Genomic DNA, 19864 nt, shown 5'->3' with positions numbered 1-19864 from the left:
TACTTCCATTTTTCTTTTCCCAGTAAATGAATTTCCATTAATATATGTTTCTCCTCATAGAAAATGTAGTATACTTCCATATTTTTTCTTATGAAAAAATATAATTTTACTCTCATGTTTCTCCTCACTGTAAATGTATTTTTACTACCATTTTTCTCCTTACAGCAATTGTATTTTTATTACCATTTTTCTCCTCACAGTAAATTTATTTTAACTACCCTTTTTCTCCTCACAGTAAATGTTTTTTTACTACCATTTTTCTCCTCACAGTAAATGTATTTTTACTACCATTTTTCTCCTTACAGCAAATGTATTTTTACTGCCATTTTTCTCCTCATAGTAAATGTATTTTCACTACAATTTTTCTCCTTACAGCAAATGTATTTTTTTTTTTAGTGAGAGTATTAAAATAAAATGAGTTGTTTATTTGTAAATGAGTTACCTATTTGTGCAAATGCTAAATGGTAATAATGCTGACTTTCCTCTTTATTTTAGATTTTAAAAAAAAAAAAATCATGATAGAAGTTCTTGTATAGTTAATTTTAGCTTTTTCTCTTACAGATATGTATGAAACTGGCCCCCGCAGCTTAAATCCTCGACCTCCTCAAATCGATAGAACTAGCAAGCCTAGCGTTAACTATGATCCCAATAGCTACCGTAAGTCATTATGTACCTACATGCTTCAAAAGCATTTATTTTAATGATATTTTAATTGTTTTAAGTTGTGTATCAAATTATGTATCTTTTTCAGCTTCAAATCTTCCTGATGTCAACATGAATGTTCCACACGATTATATCAACACAATGGAAAATTTTGACATTTTACCTCCTGTTCAAGATAGAACTGTAAGTGACTGCTGCTATTAATCTTTGCTCAAAAGTTTCATTAATTTAAATTTAGTTAAGTACTAATATTCGGTATGCTATAAGATATTGAATTTGTTATGAGTAAGTATCAAATAGATTAAATATTTGCTCTCAATGGTATAGAACACCATTAGGAAATTTTTTTAATGGTCAGTGTCCAGTTGCATTTTTTTTTAACAGTGGTCTCTTTTTAAAGCATGTGGCTACATTTTCATAAGTTTAAAAAATTTAAACAAATTAAAGAACTGTTGGTATTATTAATGTAAGACAGTTTTTTGAAGCATTTCCAGGGGTCTGTCCAGGCCAAGTTTACTACCGTTTAGCGGTACCTTTCACAAATTCAAATTTAGGAAAAACAGTAGTTTCACAAAATACTTTTTCTTAAAATTTTATTTTTTTATCCCATAAGAAACGATAAATCCGTATTTTGTTACCACATTTTTGTGTTAGTTTCTTAATATAATTTTTAATTTTCACAAATTATGTCTAAATTTTCACAAAGTGTAGGTACCTCTCAGAAAAACCTAGACAGACCCCTGATTTCTCAAAATGCAGTAAACATTAACAAGGTTCATTTCAAAAATAAAGAAACATTTAAAAACATGTGTGAAATAAAGTAATTTTTTTAATATTATAAAATATTCATAATAGTTTCATATTTATTATTATTATTATTTATCTTAAAATACCTATGAGTTGATTGGAGACAAATGTTTCAAAATAAATATCTTACATCAACAGTTTTTTTAATTGTTAAAAAAGTGAAATTTTTTGAAAAGTGTCCACATGTTTTTTAAAAAAAAACCACAGTTAATAATATTACAACTTGCCACTAACTAGTAGCCAAATTTTCCCAATTCTGAAATCTATCATTTATATATATTTAGTTTTGACACCGCTGTGAAAAATTCCTGCTTACGTCACTGATTTAGATTAGTGTTACTAATCATTTAAACTTCATTTACTTTTAGATCTTTAGCAATGGGCCATCATACCCTGATGAATCTCCTGCAGTACCGAACAGCCCTCCATACACTTCTTCTCAGTTTTCAGTTCGAGACTTTGAGTCTATCTCTCCAAGAATTCAACCCAATCCTTCCATCCCATATCAGTCCATGACTTTAGATCGTGTGAAATTTTCACAAATGAAAAATAGGTACCATAGATTTTCTTTATGCTAGTGGTAAATTTAGTTATGTACGAATGCTCTGAGTAATATGTACATAGTGTTTTAAAATAACCATTTTTGATATTTTCAATGCTCGAATACACCATATAAGGGAAAGACCAGTTCCATGTTTATAGCCTCCTCCTTTCCTTCTTCTCAGTTGTATGGGAATGAACTACGATATTTTCTCCTTCCGTGATATTTTTTGCAGTTAGTTCAAAAAAGTATTTTCTAAAATTTCTACAAGGCATTTTTTAAGAGCTATGTTTAATGCAGTTTAATTTTCCATATAATTTCTTAACTTAAAAATAATTTAAATCTGTTTGAAAATTAAAACAGACTCTCTGCCACCTTTAGCACATTTCGATTGCCAATATATTTTTAGGATTTTCCTGAAATAAAGATAAAAAAATTTTTTAAAAGCTACCTAATGTCAAATGAACAGAAAAAAGAGAAAACGTTTTAGTTTTGCCATATCTAAAGTTAAAAATGTTGGATATATCACTTTAGAAAGAGAAGTTTTAGCTGTGCTACACTACATAATTCCTTGACCTTTACTGAAAAAAAAATTCAATAATTAGGGTTACAAAAAATTTTTTGAAATAAATAAGCAATTTACTATCTTTGTCAAAAACCCTAAAAAACTTTATTTTTGCTACTTGTAAGTATTAAATATCTCTCTCACCTGTACTGGATCAGCTTCTTTCAGAGATTTATGTTTTATGTATTTCTTCTTTTTTTTTTGTTTATTTATTAAATAAAGTTGTTATAAATTTTTATAACTTTATTACTTTTTTTTAGACATGACATTAAACCACCCCCTCCACCACCCCCAGTAAAGTCTACAAAAACTAGGTATGAAATTATTCTATTAATTATGCTTTAGTTTTAGAATTTGAAAATGTGTATTATAATTGAGACAGAAGGTAGTGATATTATTTTTTAATTATACTAAAAATAATTTATCACTGCTATTCAAGTAATATTATGGGATAATTTCAGTGCAACAAATAAAACTATGTAGTTAAATATGACTATTAATAAATAAAAATATACAGTGTAATTAAAAAATATATAAATAGTCTAGAAGTGAGAATTCTTTCTTAGAAATTAAAAGTTTATTAGACCTAAATTTTCATGGCCTAAAAATATAGTTATAAGTAATTTTAAATTGTTGTATTTTAAAAACCATGTGGTTTTACAATCAAATGTTTACAAATGCATAAAAAGTTATAACTCCTATGGAGTGATTACACAAGTAGGGAATTTTCTTGTGTGTATATACACACACAATAAGCTCTGAATGCATTAAAATTGCACTTTTGCTGTATAGAAAGAAAATGTATACATAAGGTTTTTTAACTTCTATCAAAGGACACACCTGACTGCTTGCCTCTTAAACCCAATCAAGGATTAATTTCAAGATAAATAATTATTTGTGTTCTGGCTTATGCAACCATATTAAGCTAAATTCAACTTGAATGTTTGAATTAATATTTTTATCGAACCCAATTACATGCATGCATGTGAAAACTGGCACTGGATTTAAATTTCGATTGCAAATTTTGTATACTGGCCTTTAACAGTCAAACACTTTAAATACGTATTTTATAGTTGTGTTCGAATTATAATGACTTTACTACTTTAAATTCATTATATTACATTTTTAGAGGAATAATTTGCGGGATTTTTTAGAAAGGATTATATAGCATAATTTAAAGGATTTTTTAAGAATAATTTGTAGGATATTTTATTATTTTTGCATAGCTTTTTAACCCTATTTTTTGATAATTAATTGTATACTTAAGAATCTTTTGAGGGGGCACATTCTTTTGCTATTCGCTTTGCTTTCCGAAAATTAATTCTTTATGATTTATTTTTAACATTTGCTTTTTCAGACTTTCTGATGGACGACCTGTGCCACCACCTAAACCTTCTCTTCTGCAGAGTAAACATTGGACAGCAGATTCCAACAGACCCCCAGAAATTCCTCTCAAACCCAACCTCCCTCAAGAAAATGGACACACACCACTCTCACCATATCATTCTAGATCTTATCCCACATCTCCTTCTAAGCCTCCTCCTCCTCCCAAGAGGAAAGATCCATCTTTTTATAAACAGTTCCAAGATAATCTTGCAGACATTCCACCCGATGCTGCCATGGCACACTCTTATAGTCAAGAAAACATGTGCACTTATCCTAATCGTCCTTACAGCAATGTTATGTTCAATCAGAAGAATGGACCCCAAATTTCTCCCTCACCTCCACTCAATCTAGACCTATCCGCTCGAGAAAACAGGGGGAGCGCTTTTGAGCTGTATAAAAAGTCAGATGGTTTGCATCAAGATCAAAATGGTCTAAGGTAGCTTTATGAAATATATTTTAATATATGATAAGCTTTTCAGTTTTGTTTCAGTTATATGACTTAAGTGTTAATTAATTTTTATTTTTACCACTACCCTTAAGTATCATCACAATTGGGTATAAGATGAAAGAAACTTCAACTGTTCCTTCTAAAGAGCCGATTCTGTTCAGAAAAACCGACTTTAATTTACTATTGCTAATTTTTTTTTCATAATGTCAAAGTGTAAACAATAAATTGCAGGATTAATGGGGAAGTAATCCTGCAATAATTTGTTTGCATTTTGATACTTTTGAAAATATTTTTCAACATTTTATGCTTTGTGTTTTTCGATCTAAAGGTTTACAGGAAATCTTTTTACTATGAACTTCTAGTTTTAAAATATCAATGCAGGTGAAACTAAAATTGACAGAAAAAGTTTCTTCCTAGTTCTGTTAAGCTTGATCTTCAAATTATTTAATTTTAAAACCCTTCTTTATTCACTTCAATAATGATTTTTCAGAGTTTCAAAGTGTTTTTTTTTTTTTTCTTTTTAAATATTACTTTGTAACCCCTAACGTGCATATTTTTGTTCAATATCTTTGTAAAAATTGACTATTAAGTGTTGTCATTTAGTCCTCACGGAACACACAACATGTTTATGTGTAAATGATTTTTGAATTATGTTTGTTATCACTGTTTTTTTTTTTGTATTAAATTGTCTACTATATTTGGTAATGTTTTTCAGGAAAAAATATGAGGATACAGAGGATGGACATAGCGTTATAGCATCTGCACAGGGAGTGTTTGGATATGAAGGAGGCACCCTGACATCTAGGGAAACAGGTGTCACAATCCTCATACCACCTGGCGCCATATCAGAGGGAGAAAGGCATGAAATATATTTTAAAGTGTGCCAGGATCCTAATATGTTGCCACCACTTGACAAGGACAAAGGTATTTCTTTAATGCAGTTTCAGTTACCTCTCTATAATGCTTTTGTTCTGTAAGAATGAAATTTTGACTCAAAACGTAAACAGAAATCAAGGATATTCACAGTCCAACCCAGCTATAGTGAACTGTTTGTGGGCCTAGAAATGAGTTCACTATAAGCGATACTTCACTGTATCCAAAATATATAAAAAATATATTTTTAGCATTGTTAGAAAAAGTGATTGCAACAGTACATAATATGTTATAATTTCTTAATTAATGCGATATATTGAATCTCTCTACGACATAGTCTCCTTACAGCCAATTTCCTCTTGAAAAAATTTTTGAATTAGAAAATTAAGTAGTACTCAAAATAATCTCCTAACAACAAAGTGCTTGTCTCTCTATTACAATTTTTTTTTAAATGTTCCTTTTTCAATTTGTCTTTTTTGGAATTTCTTTAATTTTTATCTTTTTTGTTTTCGATATTTTTGAAGAATATGCTTTTACTTTTGAAAACACATATGTTATACCACCTGGATACAGTTCTATTGTATCATTCATATATAATTGAATTTATATTGACTTAAAATTTTGTTACATTTATTTAAATGCCTGCAAAATGGGGATTTGAGTCTACTATAAACAATTTACCAATGTCTTAATAATCCACTTAAGCATATGAAATATGAATCATTAAATAACAGTTTGGTCAGAACTACTAAAAATGTTCATTACTACCATGTTTTCATTATAGCAGGGTTATACTGTATAAAGTCATGACTCATTCTTATTTTCAGACATTAAAAAAAGTTTTTTAAGTATAGTGACTAAAAGAGCTAGTGACATCAATAAAATTAGAATATTTAGAATAATCCAGAAATTTTTGACAAAATAAACAATTGAAATAGTAATAATGCAGGTAGTCCAAATCTCATGTTCTCAAAACAATTTATCTCTTTAAATAAAACCTAACATATTTTAATTGTAATTGAGAGTGATAAAGTAAATAAAAAAGGGGGGGAAATGACCTTACATTTCTTTTATTGACAGCATCAACTCCTCCAATCTACTGATGTTTATGCTTTATTTATGTTCGAGATTATCCTTTTACTTTCCGTATGTCCCTAAATGGAAGAGTCTTGGATTGCTATGCTTTCTAATATTCAGGAATTTGCATGTCTTGAAAGTTTAACATGAATGGTTTTCAGTTTATTTTAATAAAATTTTTGTTTTTCATTTAAAAAAATAATTTGTTATTCATTTTAATGAAATTTTTGTTATTCATTTTAATAAAATTTTTGTTATTCATTTTTAAAAAATTTTTGTTATTCATTTTAATAAAATTTTTGGTATTCATTTTAATAAAATTTTTGGTATTCATTTTAATAAAATTTTTGGTATTCATTTTAATTAAATTTTTGTTGTTTATTTTATGCAATTTTTGTTGTTAATATTAATGCAAGTTTCGGTTTGCAGTTTATATAGTTTTATTGAATACTGTGGTCACTTGGTCGGGTTATCTTGTTCCTGCTTCACTGTATTGTTACTTTACTTCCGTGCCCTACTTAGAGAAGAGTTTTCAGAACATGCCTCTGCTAGATTCCCAGTGATGTACTAGTGTGTGGAGCTAATATGCAGAGAGCTGACACAGTTTCTAGCTAGAGAACTTTTTGCTATTTGAGGTGTTGGAATTTTGTTAGGAAAATAAAATAAATACTTTAGCTATGTTTTTGCTAAGCTTCTGATGCGAGTGTTGTTTTTCTTTTTGTTCAGATGCTTTGATAAGATGTATCCCAACACTCCCAGCCTTTTACACTGATATAGGAAATATGAAAAAAATTAAGTATTTTTTTTCCAATTCTTCAAAATTTTTTAAAGAAAAATCAATAGTTGTCCAATCAACCGTCTTCTGCAAGGCAATTGTTATAAAAATCAAAAGTCGAAACAGCACTATGAATTTTTTTAAATTCGTTATAGTAAATTTTTTAATGTATCATCACAACCTGAAGTGGGCCTTAACTTTTTCTAGAACATTTCTCCGTGTCGTTCTCTTTATGATAATTAAAATGATTACTGTGTAATAATTTAGATGTAGGTTCATTTGCAAGTTTTTATATTAAAATTTAATACTAATTTTATTTCATTCGAATATCAAATATATTTATTTATTTACAGGAGAGACTTTACTGAGCCCCTTAGTGATGTGCGGTCCACACGGTCTTAAATTCAATATTCCAATTGAATTAAGGCTGCCCCATTGTGCCTCAATAAGTCCAGATAGTTGGTCTTTTGCTCTAAAATCAAGTGATACTGCAAATGGTAAGAAATAACCTGTTTTTCTTCCATTGTTTTTTAAAACCTAGGAAATAGGTAATGGCTATCACCTGTTATTTTCACCTGTTACCATCACACACCTGTTATTTTTTCTTATATTTTTATTTTTTAAGAAATTGTGAAAACAAGAGGAACTTAATGTCTTACCTAACAATTGCTTATACCCAGGGCTGATTGTGCTCCGGAAAAAGTACGGATTTCCGGATTTTTCGTTGACAGTGATCCGGAAGTTTCCGGAGATCAAAGGTCCAGACGTTTCAAAAAATCATTGATCACAGAAGTTTCTGGAAATCAAATTTTCAAAGGTGGAACTTAAAAACACAGTTTATTTTATTTGTTTGTAAGGGAGAACCAGAGAGATACTTTATAAGCTTAGATTCATGATTAATATTCATTTTTTATCAGTTAATAGTTGTTATAATCATAAACTTAAGAAAGAAGGACATTATTTGTAAATTTTAATTACTTCTCCAGGTCATCATAGGTATGTGTAAAATTTTAAATATATTTTAAATAAACTAAGAAATATTGAGAAAAGGGAGAAAAAAAACCTTATTTAAATGTTTTTCAATTTAAACTGTTTTTTTTTTTTTTTTTTTTTAAATCTCAAGAAATTTTCCGGAATTTTGACTGGAACTCACAATCACCCCTGTTATACCCCTCCTCTCTCCAAAAAAAAGCAATTCTCAAATACCTCCTCCTCTTAATGTGCTTCCAGAGCATTTAAACAGCATCTAACATGCTGAGACAGGTTATTATTTTATCTTATTCTGATTTGAATGTTCTTTTCAGGTGAGCCTGCAGAGTGGCAAAATTTGGAAAGCAGAGATGGCATGACTTCTAGCCGTGTAGAAAATGATTATGTGTCCGTTCTAGTAGATCATTTTTAACAAATTATTGTACATTTATAAAAATAATAAATATGTAAAGTAAAGCAAGAACTTTGCCAAAGATTTTTTATGAGAATAGCTACATGAATTAAAGAGAAATATGACAAAACTAATTGTTATATAAATGATAAATTGTTATTTATATATACTACTATTAAATTAATATTATCAAACTTTAAAACTCTATGTTATTTAAATGCTTTTATTAATTTTCAGATTTTTTAATTTTTATTTCTGTTTCTGTCCTAATTTTAAATGTTGTTTGAAATATAAGCTTCTTTTTTTTACATTTTGTGTTTAAGTATTTTTATTGTATATAAAAATATATGTTCTAATAAAGTTAATTCTTTAAAACATAGATCATTGTGAAAGTTTATTTTTCTGCGTATAAATTCACAATTATTGTTTTTTTTAGAAAAACAGGTTAGGTTTAACCCTCTGAGCATTGTCTTTTTCTGAACTTTCAACTGAAAGCTTCCCTGCATCAAAATACTGTGTTCCCCATGTTGTTCAATTGGAGAGTAAATTTCTGTTCAATTGTAGCAAGGAAATTTCTGTTCAATTTTACTCAGTAGCTCAATTCTTGGAGGGTTATATTCAACAATTGTTTTTTGAAAATACATTATTAATAGAAAGCTATAGCAGTAGAAAGTATAAAATTCATTTATCCAAAGATTTCCTTTAAAAAAATAACTTGTAATGATTACTTTTTCTAATACTTGTCCAAAAAATTTCGAATTGTAAGGTTTGTAAATTTTAAAAATCATTTTAAAGTATACAATTTTAAATGATAAAATACAAAGTTTGAACCAAAGCCGTCTTGTAGTTCTGGAGAAATCAAATTTTAAATGTAAAACTTTAATAACTAAATAACTAGTATAACTTTAATAACTAGTTAAATTGAATAACTAAGAAACTGTTTGGTTGATTTTGTTAAAATTTTGTATTTCATCATTTAAATATGCATTCTTTAAAGTGATGTAAAAAGTATTAAGTAAATTAATAATAAATATTCATACAATTATTTTTGAAGGAGATAAACTCCTTGGATAAACAAATTTTATACTAGTGTTTGAAAATTTTTCAATCTCTTTTACAAAATATCCTCGTGATATGATATAGCAAAGTACACAAAAAATAATGTTAGAGAGCCCAAACTTTCGACTGCTTATTTGTCTAAATAAAGGAGAAATCATTTTCCTGATGTTGGCTTCCTCCTATGTTTTGAAGGTAAAGAACTCAATTACATCGGGAAAAAAGTATACTTATGTATGTCGTAAAAGTATACATATAATGTATGTTGTATGTACAGTGAAACCTCCAGGAAAGACCACCTCTATGTAACGACCTCTATTTATGACCACTTTTGGGAGGTACAGAATTTTTTTCACAAACTTTGTGTTGGAGAAAACCTTTAGGAGAGACTATAAAAACCTTTCCCATCGACCCAAGAAACCTCTGCACCAAATACGGAAAAAGTTAATTAAGAAAACCCGAAAAAAATGTCAAAACAAAAAATATTAGCAAAACAAATAAGAAGATAAGATTAAAATGTATAAATGTCCGCTCCTCCGTGAGCAAAGCTCATGTGACAATGTATTTCTATGATCTTTTTACTGTGGAGAGAGAAAAATGATATGAATCGAAGCTTTTTAAGATAGTGTTTATAATCTTCGTTTCTTGAAGTTCTATTTTACACAATTTGAAGACATAACTAGAACTATCTATTGGAAAACCTGTAATAGTAACTTGTAGCAATGAAAATAATCAGATATATACTCATTCCTGGTAACCCATTAAAATTTCCACCGTTAAACATTCCATTTGGAATTTGAGCGAGTAGACGACATGGAGCACCACTTGCCGATTTGAGCTTCATCGGCATGACGTATACCATTGCACCGGTTGGTGGCAACTGGTCCAAATTATTCACGTTTTCAAGCCCATAAATATTGTTCGTCATCAAAGCAACATGAGTTGACGGTCTTTCATTTGGAATGTCTACCGACATCGTGTCTATTCCGACGCCAACAACCTTTCGTTTGGCGACTAACCATTCCGCTGCTTCTGCCTTAATGGAAGGAAATTTTAGCGCAGAGATATTTTTTTCTTCCGTTCCAGTGTAATTCAGACGATCTGGCCAATACTTTGACCATCCGGTATAGACAAGCAGGAGACTATTGTCAGGTATTTGGCCATGAATATCTTCCCATGCCAGTAGCAGGTCCTTCGTTAAATGTGAATCAGAATTGACTTCTTGGCTTACGTCTACTACTACGGCTGGGACAACCAGTCGCTCCAGAGGTATATCAGATACGCACCAGCGTCCCTTTGCGAAGTGACAGGGAGCGTCCATGTGGGTTCCACCATGCGTGGCACCATATATTTGATCCTTCTGGTACCTGGAAAGAATGCATTTATATAATTTGCAAAGTGTTCTCTAAACAATAATCTTGACATGCATAGAATACAAAATATTCTCCACGCTATATTGGCGATCGAAATGGGCTACAGGTGGCGTAGAGTAAAACTCTCTACCTATGGCAACACTTCCCAAACTTTCACCTTAGCGCGTGGAGAGTCGTAGGAGAAGTAAGTGCGTTAGTTTCTGTCTTGATTTTCAACAGGATTAAAACTTTTAAATTAGAAAACTATATGGAACTAAATACTACATTGAAGATAGTTCTTAAAGAAAGTGTCGTCGAAATTTAAAAAAAATTTTTGACAATAAATACGAAAAATATTAAGAAAAGGAAAAATATCGTAGTTCATTCCTATACAACTGAGAAGAGGAGGACAGGGAAGGGGACGGTCAAGACATGGAACCGGTCTTCTTCCCAGATGGCGTATTCAAGGGTTGAGATAGTGAATTCTTATTACATTCTTCCCTTCCTTTTAACCCTTTTAGAAGAAAAAAATTATAATCACTGGGATTGAATTTAGCCATAGATTGAAAAAATGGGTCACTCACTCAGTGCTATATTTTTAAGAAGAACACCAAAATATCTGTAAGAAATAAGAAAAACTAAAATTTGGAACATGTGTTCTTTATGAGATAAATAGAATAAATAGTTTCATTTCGATTTTTCGTAATTTTTTGGGTAATTAGTCTAAGTAAAAATAATGCTAAATAACACGCTTTAGTTTACCTCGAATTTAGAAGTCTCATATTTCGACTACGTGTTCCTTATCGGATGAAGGGATTTACTTAAAAAGTTTCATTTCGATATTTTGTAATTATTGGGGTAATTAGCATAGTTGAAAGTATTACTAAATAATGTGTTTTTACCGAGATGTCTGAAAATCGACCCCGTGTGGCTTACTACAATAAAAAAAAGTTACCTTTCGATATTTTATAATTATTGAGATTATTAAGGACAATCACCTTAACTGATAGAAGTGTGAAATAATATTTTTTTAATCAAATTAAATTTCTCAAATTTGAATCATAATAATTCATGTGTTCCTTGTCAAATTGCAAGGATAAATTTTAAAAAAAAAAGCTTTGGTTCAGTATTAGGCAATCATCGCATTAATTAGTCCAATTGACATGCTAAATTGCAGTGATTAATGCTAAATAACATGTTCCCTCCAATTACTACTAAGTGTTTGACGTAGCATAACCGTTTCCGGCTTTTGTGCTATTAAACGAAGTGGAGAGTTCATGCAGGTGGACCGAACAGCCACCGTCTTATCTTATTACACTGAAATACTAATGCTGAGAAGTCAGAGCAATGCTGTCGAAAGTACGGTGCAAGCGTTGAATTCATGAATATGAAGGACAATGTAGCTGTAAAACTGCGAAGCGGTTCGTTCGTAATACGGAACCACCTGGTTGCCACATGAGGATAGTAATTCATATAATTTCAATTTATCGGTGAAATTTGTCCCGAAGTGGACTGAACGCTAAGACACGGTTCCCAGTAGAACACCGAAGACAAGCATCCCTGGATGCGTTAAGAAAGCGGATGGATGACCACTTTGATCAGCCTGCGTAGGGAATAAGTGCATCAGTTCCCGTTAAACTGTTCTACCGTAAAGTGCTCAACTTCGCGTGCAGGTCGTCTGGCTACCAAAACAGAGCATGCGGATAAAATAGATATATATTTCCAGGATATATGTTTATGGAAGAGATGGTCTGTGATCGCCTGTGGAATCTTCGTAAAATAAGAAGTAATCGATATTTTTTTATGCATTTTGCCTTCGAACAAAGCTATCATCTTAGTATGTAAAATCCAATTGTTAAGTGAAAAGTTATTCAAGATATAACGCCATTTTTTTAAAATTCATACTTTACTTATACTTAAAAAAATATAATTCTAGCATTAGGTTTCACTGCTCTCAATATAGATAAAAAGAAATAACACATATCGTATAGTTAAGGTGAAAACTTACCAAATGTCTTTGTCTGGAAGAGTTCCATTATATGTGACGTTGAGGACAAGAGATGGTTCTGTCACCCAATAAAGAGTTGTATTATCAAACACGTGAGTCAAATCAACCAATTGGAATTTGTCCACAACTGAAGTAGATTCACAGACGGCTATATTGAAGTAGTACCAGACTGCTAGAACATGCCAGATGATAAGAGCTTTATGAGTGGGCTTCAGCCTAAAATGTCGATGATCCTGAAATAAAATATGGTTTCATAAACATTATTGGGAATGAATTTGATTTGCACTTCTATTAAAATTTCCGCGATACTTTCTTTAAGAACTATTTTTAATGCAGTTTTGAGTTCCATACAGTTTTCTAAATTAAATTTTTTTAGTCTGTTCTTAAAATATGTTCGTCTTAAAGACGAAACTAATCTGTTCTTAAATTAGTTTCATCTTAATCAAAAAATTCTTAAAATTTTTTAATTAAGACGAAACCAATGTACTTTCTTCTCCTATGACTATCCACACGCTGAGGATGAAAACACGAGAAGTGTTGCCATAACTAGAGAGTTCCGCTGTGTGCCATCTATCACCTGTTTCGATCGCCAATAAAAATAATCCAGAAAGAATTTTTTTTTTGTAATTTTGAAATTTAATAATGATCAAAATGTTTTGGAATTGGCTATTTGCACTTTAAGAAGAAGGAACCGTGGATACCCACACATGTGACCATGGAAGTCAGCACCAATTAATCGTTTATATAACAAAATGGCGTGTTAAATTTGAGCTAAGTTTCTCCACATAAGTTAGAATGCTAATTAACGTGAAGTAAATTAAATACAGCGCTGTATCGACATCGAATTCGTTGAAATATAATTCTTTCTCGTCTACATCTTTTACTTTGCTTAAGAATTATTATTTGCTTAAGTATTTTATTGTAACTATGATATATTTTTGTTTGTGTACCCAGCAATTTAGATGCATACATGGCTGTCTTTGTGTTAAGTAAGAAATATATAGTAAAATAATTGAAATCTTTGTGAAAGAATATAGAAGTCACTTAAGAGAATTGAAATTAGGCAGGCTTGGTTTACTCGAAATAGAATGAAAAGAACAATTGCTAACGTAACGTAAACAAATTCCCGTTTCAGTAATTAATCAGGATTGAGCTACCCACACAACTTTCCGTACAAGTATCCCATTGGGCACTTGCAACTCTAAAAGTGAAGTGATTATGCATAACCATGTGATTTAAATCAGATTTATTTGGATACCTGTAAGCGACTTCACGTACGTGTGCTAAACCTGATTGGCTTCTGAATTGACGAATGTCACGATTTACCTACGATGGCGTCACTTGCAGAGTCATCCATTTGCAAGGTATAAAATTTTCTAAATATATTTAACACTTCCATCGTGGCAATGGTCTTTGCTTCAGTCTCTGCGCTGAGAGTTTCCCCTGGCAGCTCTAAAATTGAAATAAAACGCAAATTTTCTTTATAATCTGTTTATTTAGTTGATTAATTGCAATCAGTAACAATACTCACTGATACAACAAAAGCTCACAGCGAATATTCTTGGGAGACGAATTATCTTGTCTGTAGCAGTGAAAGAGTTAAAATATGGAATATTGAATACAATTTAAATGAAATAGGTCATATAGTTTTCAATTTTTTGTTGTTGTTGCTTACATTGCGAAAGATTTCTACTTTCATTCGTACCGTATTCGGAAATTGGATTATCATCTAGATTTATCGAATAACAGAATTTTTTTTCGAACGGTGAGAATTTTCGTGAAGTCCCAGTGATTTCCATCACAACATCCGTAAAGCATTTTTTTATTTTTCTAATTGCCATGCTTTCTTTTACAGTAAGTTGTTGAACAAGCTAAGCTTATGCATAGAAAGTATCAGATTGTAACCAACCTCAACATCAACTATCATATTTATCTGATTATGTATTTGTATCAAATTCTGTTTCCTGAATTACAGTAAAAGTTAACTTCTGGTGTTAAAGTTAATCTCTAAAATTAAAATGAATAAATTTTTTTCTTTCTTTTGGGTACCAATAAAGTAATCTATATATATATTTCACTTACATGGCGACAAAAAAATGCCTCATTACAACTCCCCGAATGGCAACGCTAGAAAATCGACCAATGATTGCTGTTAAAAATGTCACATGCCAAATCTAGCTGAGATGGCTCAACATATAGCGCTTTTAAAAAGGGAAATTGAAATAACAATTCAGCTGCGTCAATCTCATACTATTAAGCTAGGCAGAAGTGAGTAGTCTTTGTCGATAGATCTCTATTTTAGTATTTTGACGAAAACCCTTTTTTTCACGAATTTATATTTTATGAATTTATTTGTTTTATTATTGTTATTAGTTATTCATTGAAAAATGAGTCTCAGTCAATGAGTCTTTATTTGAATTCAAATTTATTTTAATGACTTAGTATTTACTAAAAAGATGTAATTTTTTTTTAAAAAAAGTTGTTATATATGGATTTGAATGATTGTTTTGAATTCTTAGAATTTTGTGCATTTGCAATGTACCTAAGTTTCGGTTTTCGAAGCAAACCATATAAGACTGCGTAGCCCATTAGTTGTTATAATTTGTTTATAATAGTCTTGTTATTTTGCAATTGTAAAGGATCCCAAAAAGGCTTTATTTAAATTTTGTTAAAAATTTTTTATGCAGCTCGTTTTTTCCCCTTGAAATAACAAAATTAAATTTTAAGGAAATAATAGAAAAATATTTCCCCTCACCAAAAAATGGCTTTTAATACTCTAATTGTTAAGAGAAATTGTACAAGATGGGTTACAATAAATACTACCCCCCCCCTTGCGTACGCCACTGAGTTACACATTAGTGAGTCATCCGTATTACGTACTGCTAAATCATATCTAAATACGCTTTACATTTTTATGATTACAACTTCATGTTAGAGTCAACATGGTTTTTGGTTCTCATATCCGAAAATGGCTGAGCATCCATTGACAAAAACAGTCATGTGCCATATTCTGCAATGTAAATGACAAAAGATATGCGCATAAGTACAAAATATTTTATCAGAATTATCCGACTATGCAATAAGAATAAGAAAGTGCATTCGAATAATAATAATGCACATTCCAAACATGACTTACTATTCGAAAATGTTTCAAACAATTAAAAGTATTAAAAATATCACGAAAAAATAAAATAAATTTGTTGATGATTTTAAGTGACCTTCATGCGACTTCTAATTCCAAAGTGATTTTCGACCTTGACCTGGTAGAATCGTGATTTAAATTTTTTTTTTCCTTCTGCGTGAAGCAATCTTGAAAGAAATCGTTTATCACGATCTTTCTAAATAGCAAGCTGATTGCCGGTATTTGATTGAGTAGTTAGTTAAATATTGTAACATATACATACCCTCCAACTGCTACGGAATTTCCGTAGTTTCAGAAATCTTCTTTTCAGACGGTAGCAAAATTAATGTCTTTCTATTTAAAAAAAATTAATTTTAGCGTAACTTGTCCACTATTACTTATAAAAGTGCAGGCCATATGGCTAGATTCTTAAGTTCTGATAAAAGTTTTATGAGAGATCCATTTGCTTTAAAAATTTCTACTTTGGTTCGCTACAACTAGAAAGAATTATTTTCAAAATCCTCATAAGTTGGAGGGTATGCATATATAACAACGGTCAGATTTTGAGAATTGAAGCTATTTCGAAAATATCATGCTACCAAAATAACGGTCTGTTTTCAATATGTTAGTTGCTAACTGTTTTTAAATTGATTGTGCAGTTTGATTAATTAAGACTTTTTTTTTTCAAATTTTATATTTTATGAATACAATTAGAATAATGTTAGTAAACGGAAAAAGAAATTGTGTTTCATTAAGAGCTTGTCAATGATTAAACTGTGCTAATTTGATAACATAAATTGAAAAAACCTATTTTTTCAAAATTAAATAAAAATTTTTTATTTTTTTCATTATTCAAAAATTTTTTCTTTTTTACATTGGGAAGGAGGATAATTCACTTCTTAAACAGGCCCCATTAACCAAAAAATTGAAAAACTCTTTTCCTTATAAGATTCTAAAAAATATAGGACTTTTATTTCTGTAAAATTATCACAGTCAGAACTTTATCACACTAATTAAAGAAATATAATTATCATTTGTATCATTTTAAATGATCCGCTAAGCATTCCGAAGATTTAAATTTTTATTTGAACATTTTAATAAATAAATAAAAGTGAAATAATTAATAAAAAATTCAATATGTAAACTTTTTTTAAAGCTTGATTGTTGTTATAGAAATCACTTAGAGATGGAATTAAATTTATCGTTTGGGATTATGAAAGACATACTGATTCATTATTATGACAATGAAACTTTTTTTGTTTAAATAAATTATACAACAATCTAAAATTTGGTATACAAATGTCTCGAATAAAATGTTGTATCGCAACTTAATATAAGTTTTAATTTAACTTATTTAAATTAATATATATTTTAATTCAAAATTTTATTTAATTATCTTTTTTATGCTTAAGATAGAGAGTTAAAATTAAGAGGATTTCCATCCATCCTTGTTTTTGGAACACCTGTTACGGGAACGATACTGACCCCTTCTTTTTCTGTTCATTATTCACCCCTTCTTTTTATGTCCTGCCAAATGTTCAATATGTTAGTTGCTGTTTTGTTCAAAGATATGTTCAAAGATATGGTAATTAACTTTTTCCTTTTTAAATTCCTTATGTATGATTTCTTTTTAAAAAATATGATTTAGTTTGTATATTAATATTATACATCCTCCTTTCATATTGAGTCCTATAAAATTTAAATAAAATTTATATTGGTACTAATTTAGTGAAATCAAATTCTGGTTCATAGTCTTTTTCTTTAACCACTTGTAATTATTTACGCTACAAAATATAGCTTATTGTTTTACAGCGAATTTTCACAGCTTGAAAAACTCTATCCAACATCCAACACTTATATGTAAGGATATTTAAAATGACAAAATATTAAAGAAAAATTTTACACACTAATTTACAAAAAAAGAAATTTACAAGCAAAATTTAAAACAAAAAGTATCAAAATGAGGAAAAAAAGAGAAAAATTACCTAAAAAAAACATAAATGATGCATCATTAAGGAAAAAAAAACAATCAAGAAATACAAAACAAAATGCATTTATGCTAAATGCCTTGATCTTAATTATTGGCTTAAAAAAGAATTTCTTCTTACCTCAATTCGTCGGTAACGACTAAGTTCACAAGAGTTTCCCATTTTTCAAATAAATGTCTGGGGAATGCTCCCCTATTTGTCCCCTCAACAAGAAGGTATGTTGAAAGATAAAATAAGTTCCAAATATAAAAATGCACGGAAGGCGAAAGTGATGCGCCAAGGATTAGACTTGAAAATCCGGATTGAGTATTTCAAGGTGTTCCTTATTGAAATGAGCTTTTTCTAGTAGCCTCTCTCTTATCAGTCTTTCGGAAAGTGTAATTTCAAGGTTATTGAAACCATTTCTTTTTTCCGTTGAAGAATTAAACGGTTAATTAATTAGAATTGATTGCGAAATGTGGCTAAAAATACAAATGCTACAGTTGAGATTAGCAACGGAAAATTTTTTATTCCTTGCTTTAAAATTGTGTTATCTTTTTGTGAGTTATATATACATATATATATATATATATATATATATATATATATATATATATATATATATATATATATATATATATATATATATATATATATATATATATATATATTCACACATTTTCTAATATTTTGGATAAATTTAAAAAGAAAGATTTTCGTTAAAAATTATCTGCGTTGTTGTTGCATTCAATCAGTATAAAAATAGTTTTGTGAGAAATTTTAAGAAAATTTAACAGTAAAAAATTGATGTTTCCAATTTCTAGTATAACTGAAATATTATTCTTCGAAATGAACAATTTTCAATTAATTTTAATTTGCATTATCCGTACTTTAAGTTGCCTTTAATAATATTTGCAATCAAAATTAATGTTTCCAACTTTTTATCTAACTAAATTCATAAAGCTTTTTAATCAGCAATTTTATACTTATTTTAACTTAAATTAACTTATTTTAAATTGTATTTTAAGCTGCTTTGAGCAATATTTGTAATTAATAGTTAATGTGTTATTTTTAATGAAACTAAAACTAGGTAATAGCTCAAAAGCAAAAGTTTTTAATTTGTTTTAACTTGGATTATTTGTACTTTAGATTGTTTATAGCAATATTTGCTATTTAAAACCAATGTTTCCAATTTTTGACATAACTGAAAAATTTAATGCCGTAAAATGATTTTAACTTACTTTAACTTGAATTATCCATACATAAAAACATGTTTAATTTTTGCTATTAAAAATTAAACTAAAAATACTAGACATCGAAATGATTAATTATTTTTATTTATATTACGCTTGAATCCTCGGAATTTCTAGTAAGTTAAATTTAAGAATATTTACATTTATGTTTTGAAAGTGTTTTTTATATTAAATTTGTTACATTATTTTTTTTCGTTTATTATTAATATATCTAAAATATGTATCCCAAATTTGATACAGTTGACATTTTTTAGCTAGTGAAATATGTGTCGATAGTTTTATAGTTGCAAAAATGTGAATAAAATTAACCGTCTGTAATAATATTAATCATAAATATGCTTATTCTTATACGTCTAAACGGCAATTCAATTTCAAAGCTTTCAAATTTATTAAATTCTAGTGCTGTTGTTGTAGGCTATTAAGGCAAGGGGTGCGATTGTTCTTGCTTTACAGTGGCGCCATCTATGGCCAAGAATTCGACTTCTGCCACACCCGTTTATAAGATGGATCCATTTATACGTCCGTTCATCCAAAAATCGTTATTTTGACTTGAACCAGAGAACGATCAATCTCCAATTCAGTGCCCACAGA

At 29.4% G+C, this 19864-nt stretch overlaps 2 protein-coding genes across 7 annotated transcripts in view; one reads left to right on the top strand and one right to left on the bottom strand.

Moving 5' to 3' along the window:
• Positions 1 to 8895, top strand: part of LOC107455203 (tight junction protein 1) — a 383960-nt gene extending 375065 nt beyond the window's left edge. For all 6 annotated transcript variants that reach the window (XM_071177703.2, XM_071177697.2, XM_071177706.2 and 3 more), the window contains 8 exons: positions 562 to 657; positions 752 to 846; positions 1839 to 2023; positions 2837 to 2890; positions 3934 to 4398; positions 5126 to 5334; positions 7489 to 7632; positions 8440 to 8895. In XM_071177703.2, coding sequence (XP_071033804.2) covers positions 562 to 657; positions 752 to 846; positions 1839 to 2023; positions 2837 to 2890; positions 3934 to 4398; positions 5126 to 5334; positions 7489 to 7632; positions 8440 to 8537 — 1346 coding nt within the window. In that variant the 3' untranslated portion in view covers positions 8538 to 8895. The remainder of the gene's footprint in view (positions 1 to 561; positions 658 to 751; positions 847 to 1838; positions 2024 to 2836; positions 2891 to 3933; positions 4399 to 5125; positions 5335 to 7488; positions 7633 to 8439) is intronic.
• Positions 8885 to 18388, bottom strand: LOC107455205 (uncharacterized). Its single transcript, XM_016072703.4, has 3 exons — positions 18162 to 18388; positions 12933 to 13165; positions 8885 to 10939 (listed from the first exon to the last, which is right to left on the bottom strand). The coding sequence occupies exons 1-3, from the start codon at positions 18201 to 18203 to the stop codon at positions 10258 to 10260; spliced, it is 957 nt and encodes a 318-aa protein (XP_015928189.2). The 5' UTR covers positions 18204 to 18388; the 3' UTR covers positions 8885 to 10257.
• Between the last annotated feature and the right edge of the window lie 1476 nt (positions 18389 to 19864).

Source organism: Parasteatoda tepidariorum, chromosome 3 (genome assembly GCF_982258835.1).
Source record: "Parasteatoda tepidariorum strain Cologne lab strain chromosome 3, Ptep-v5.0, whole genome shotgun sequence".
NCBI classification, from domain to species: Eukaryota; Metazoa; Arthropoda; class Arachnida; order Araneae; family Theridiidae; genus Parasteatoda; species Parasteatoda tepidariorum.
The sequence above is the reverse complement of the archived record's forward strand: the minus strand, read 5'-3'. Positions and strand labels throughout refer to the sequence as shown.

What these genes read in the sequence shown, in the direction of transcription:
- LOC107455205 (XM_016072703.4), bottom strand. Translation starts at nt 18,203, where the DNA reads ATGGGAAACTCTTGTGAACTTAGTCGTTACCGACGAATTGAG. An exon ending in GTCGTTACCGACGAATTGAG is followed by an intron (nt 13,166 to 18,161) that starts GTAAGAAGAAAT and finishes ATTTTATTTCAG; the next exon opens with GATCATCGACATTTTAGGCT. An exon ending in CTTCCAGACAAAGACATTTG is followed by an intron (nt 10,940 to 12,932) that starts GTAAGTTTTCAC and finishes CATTCTTTCCAG; the next exon opens with GTACCAGAAGGATCAAATAT.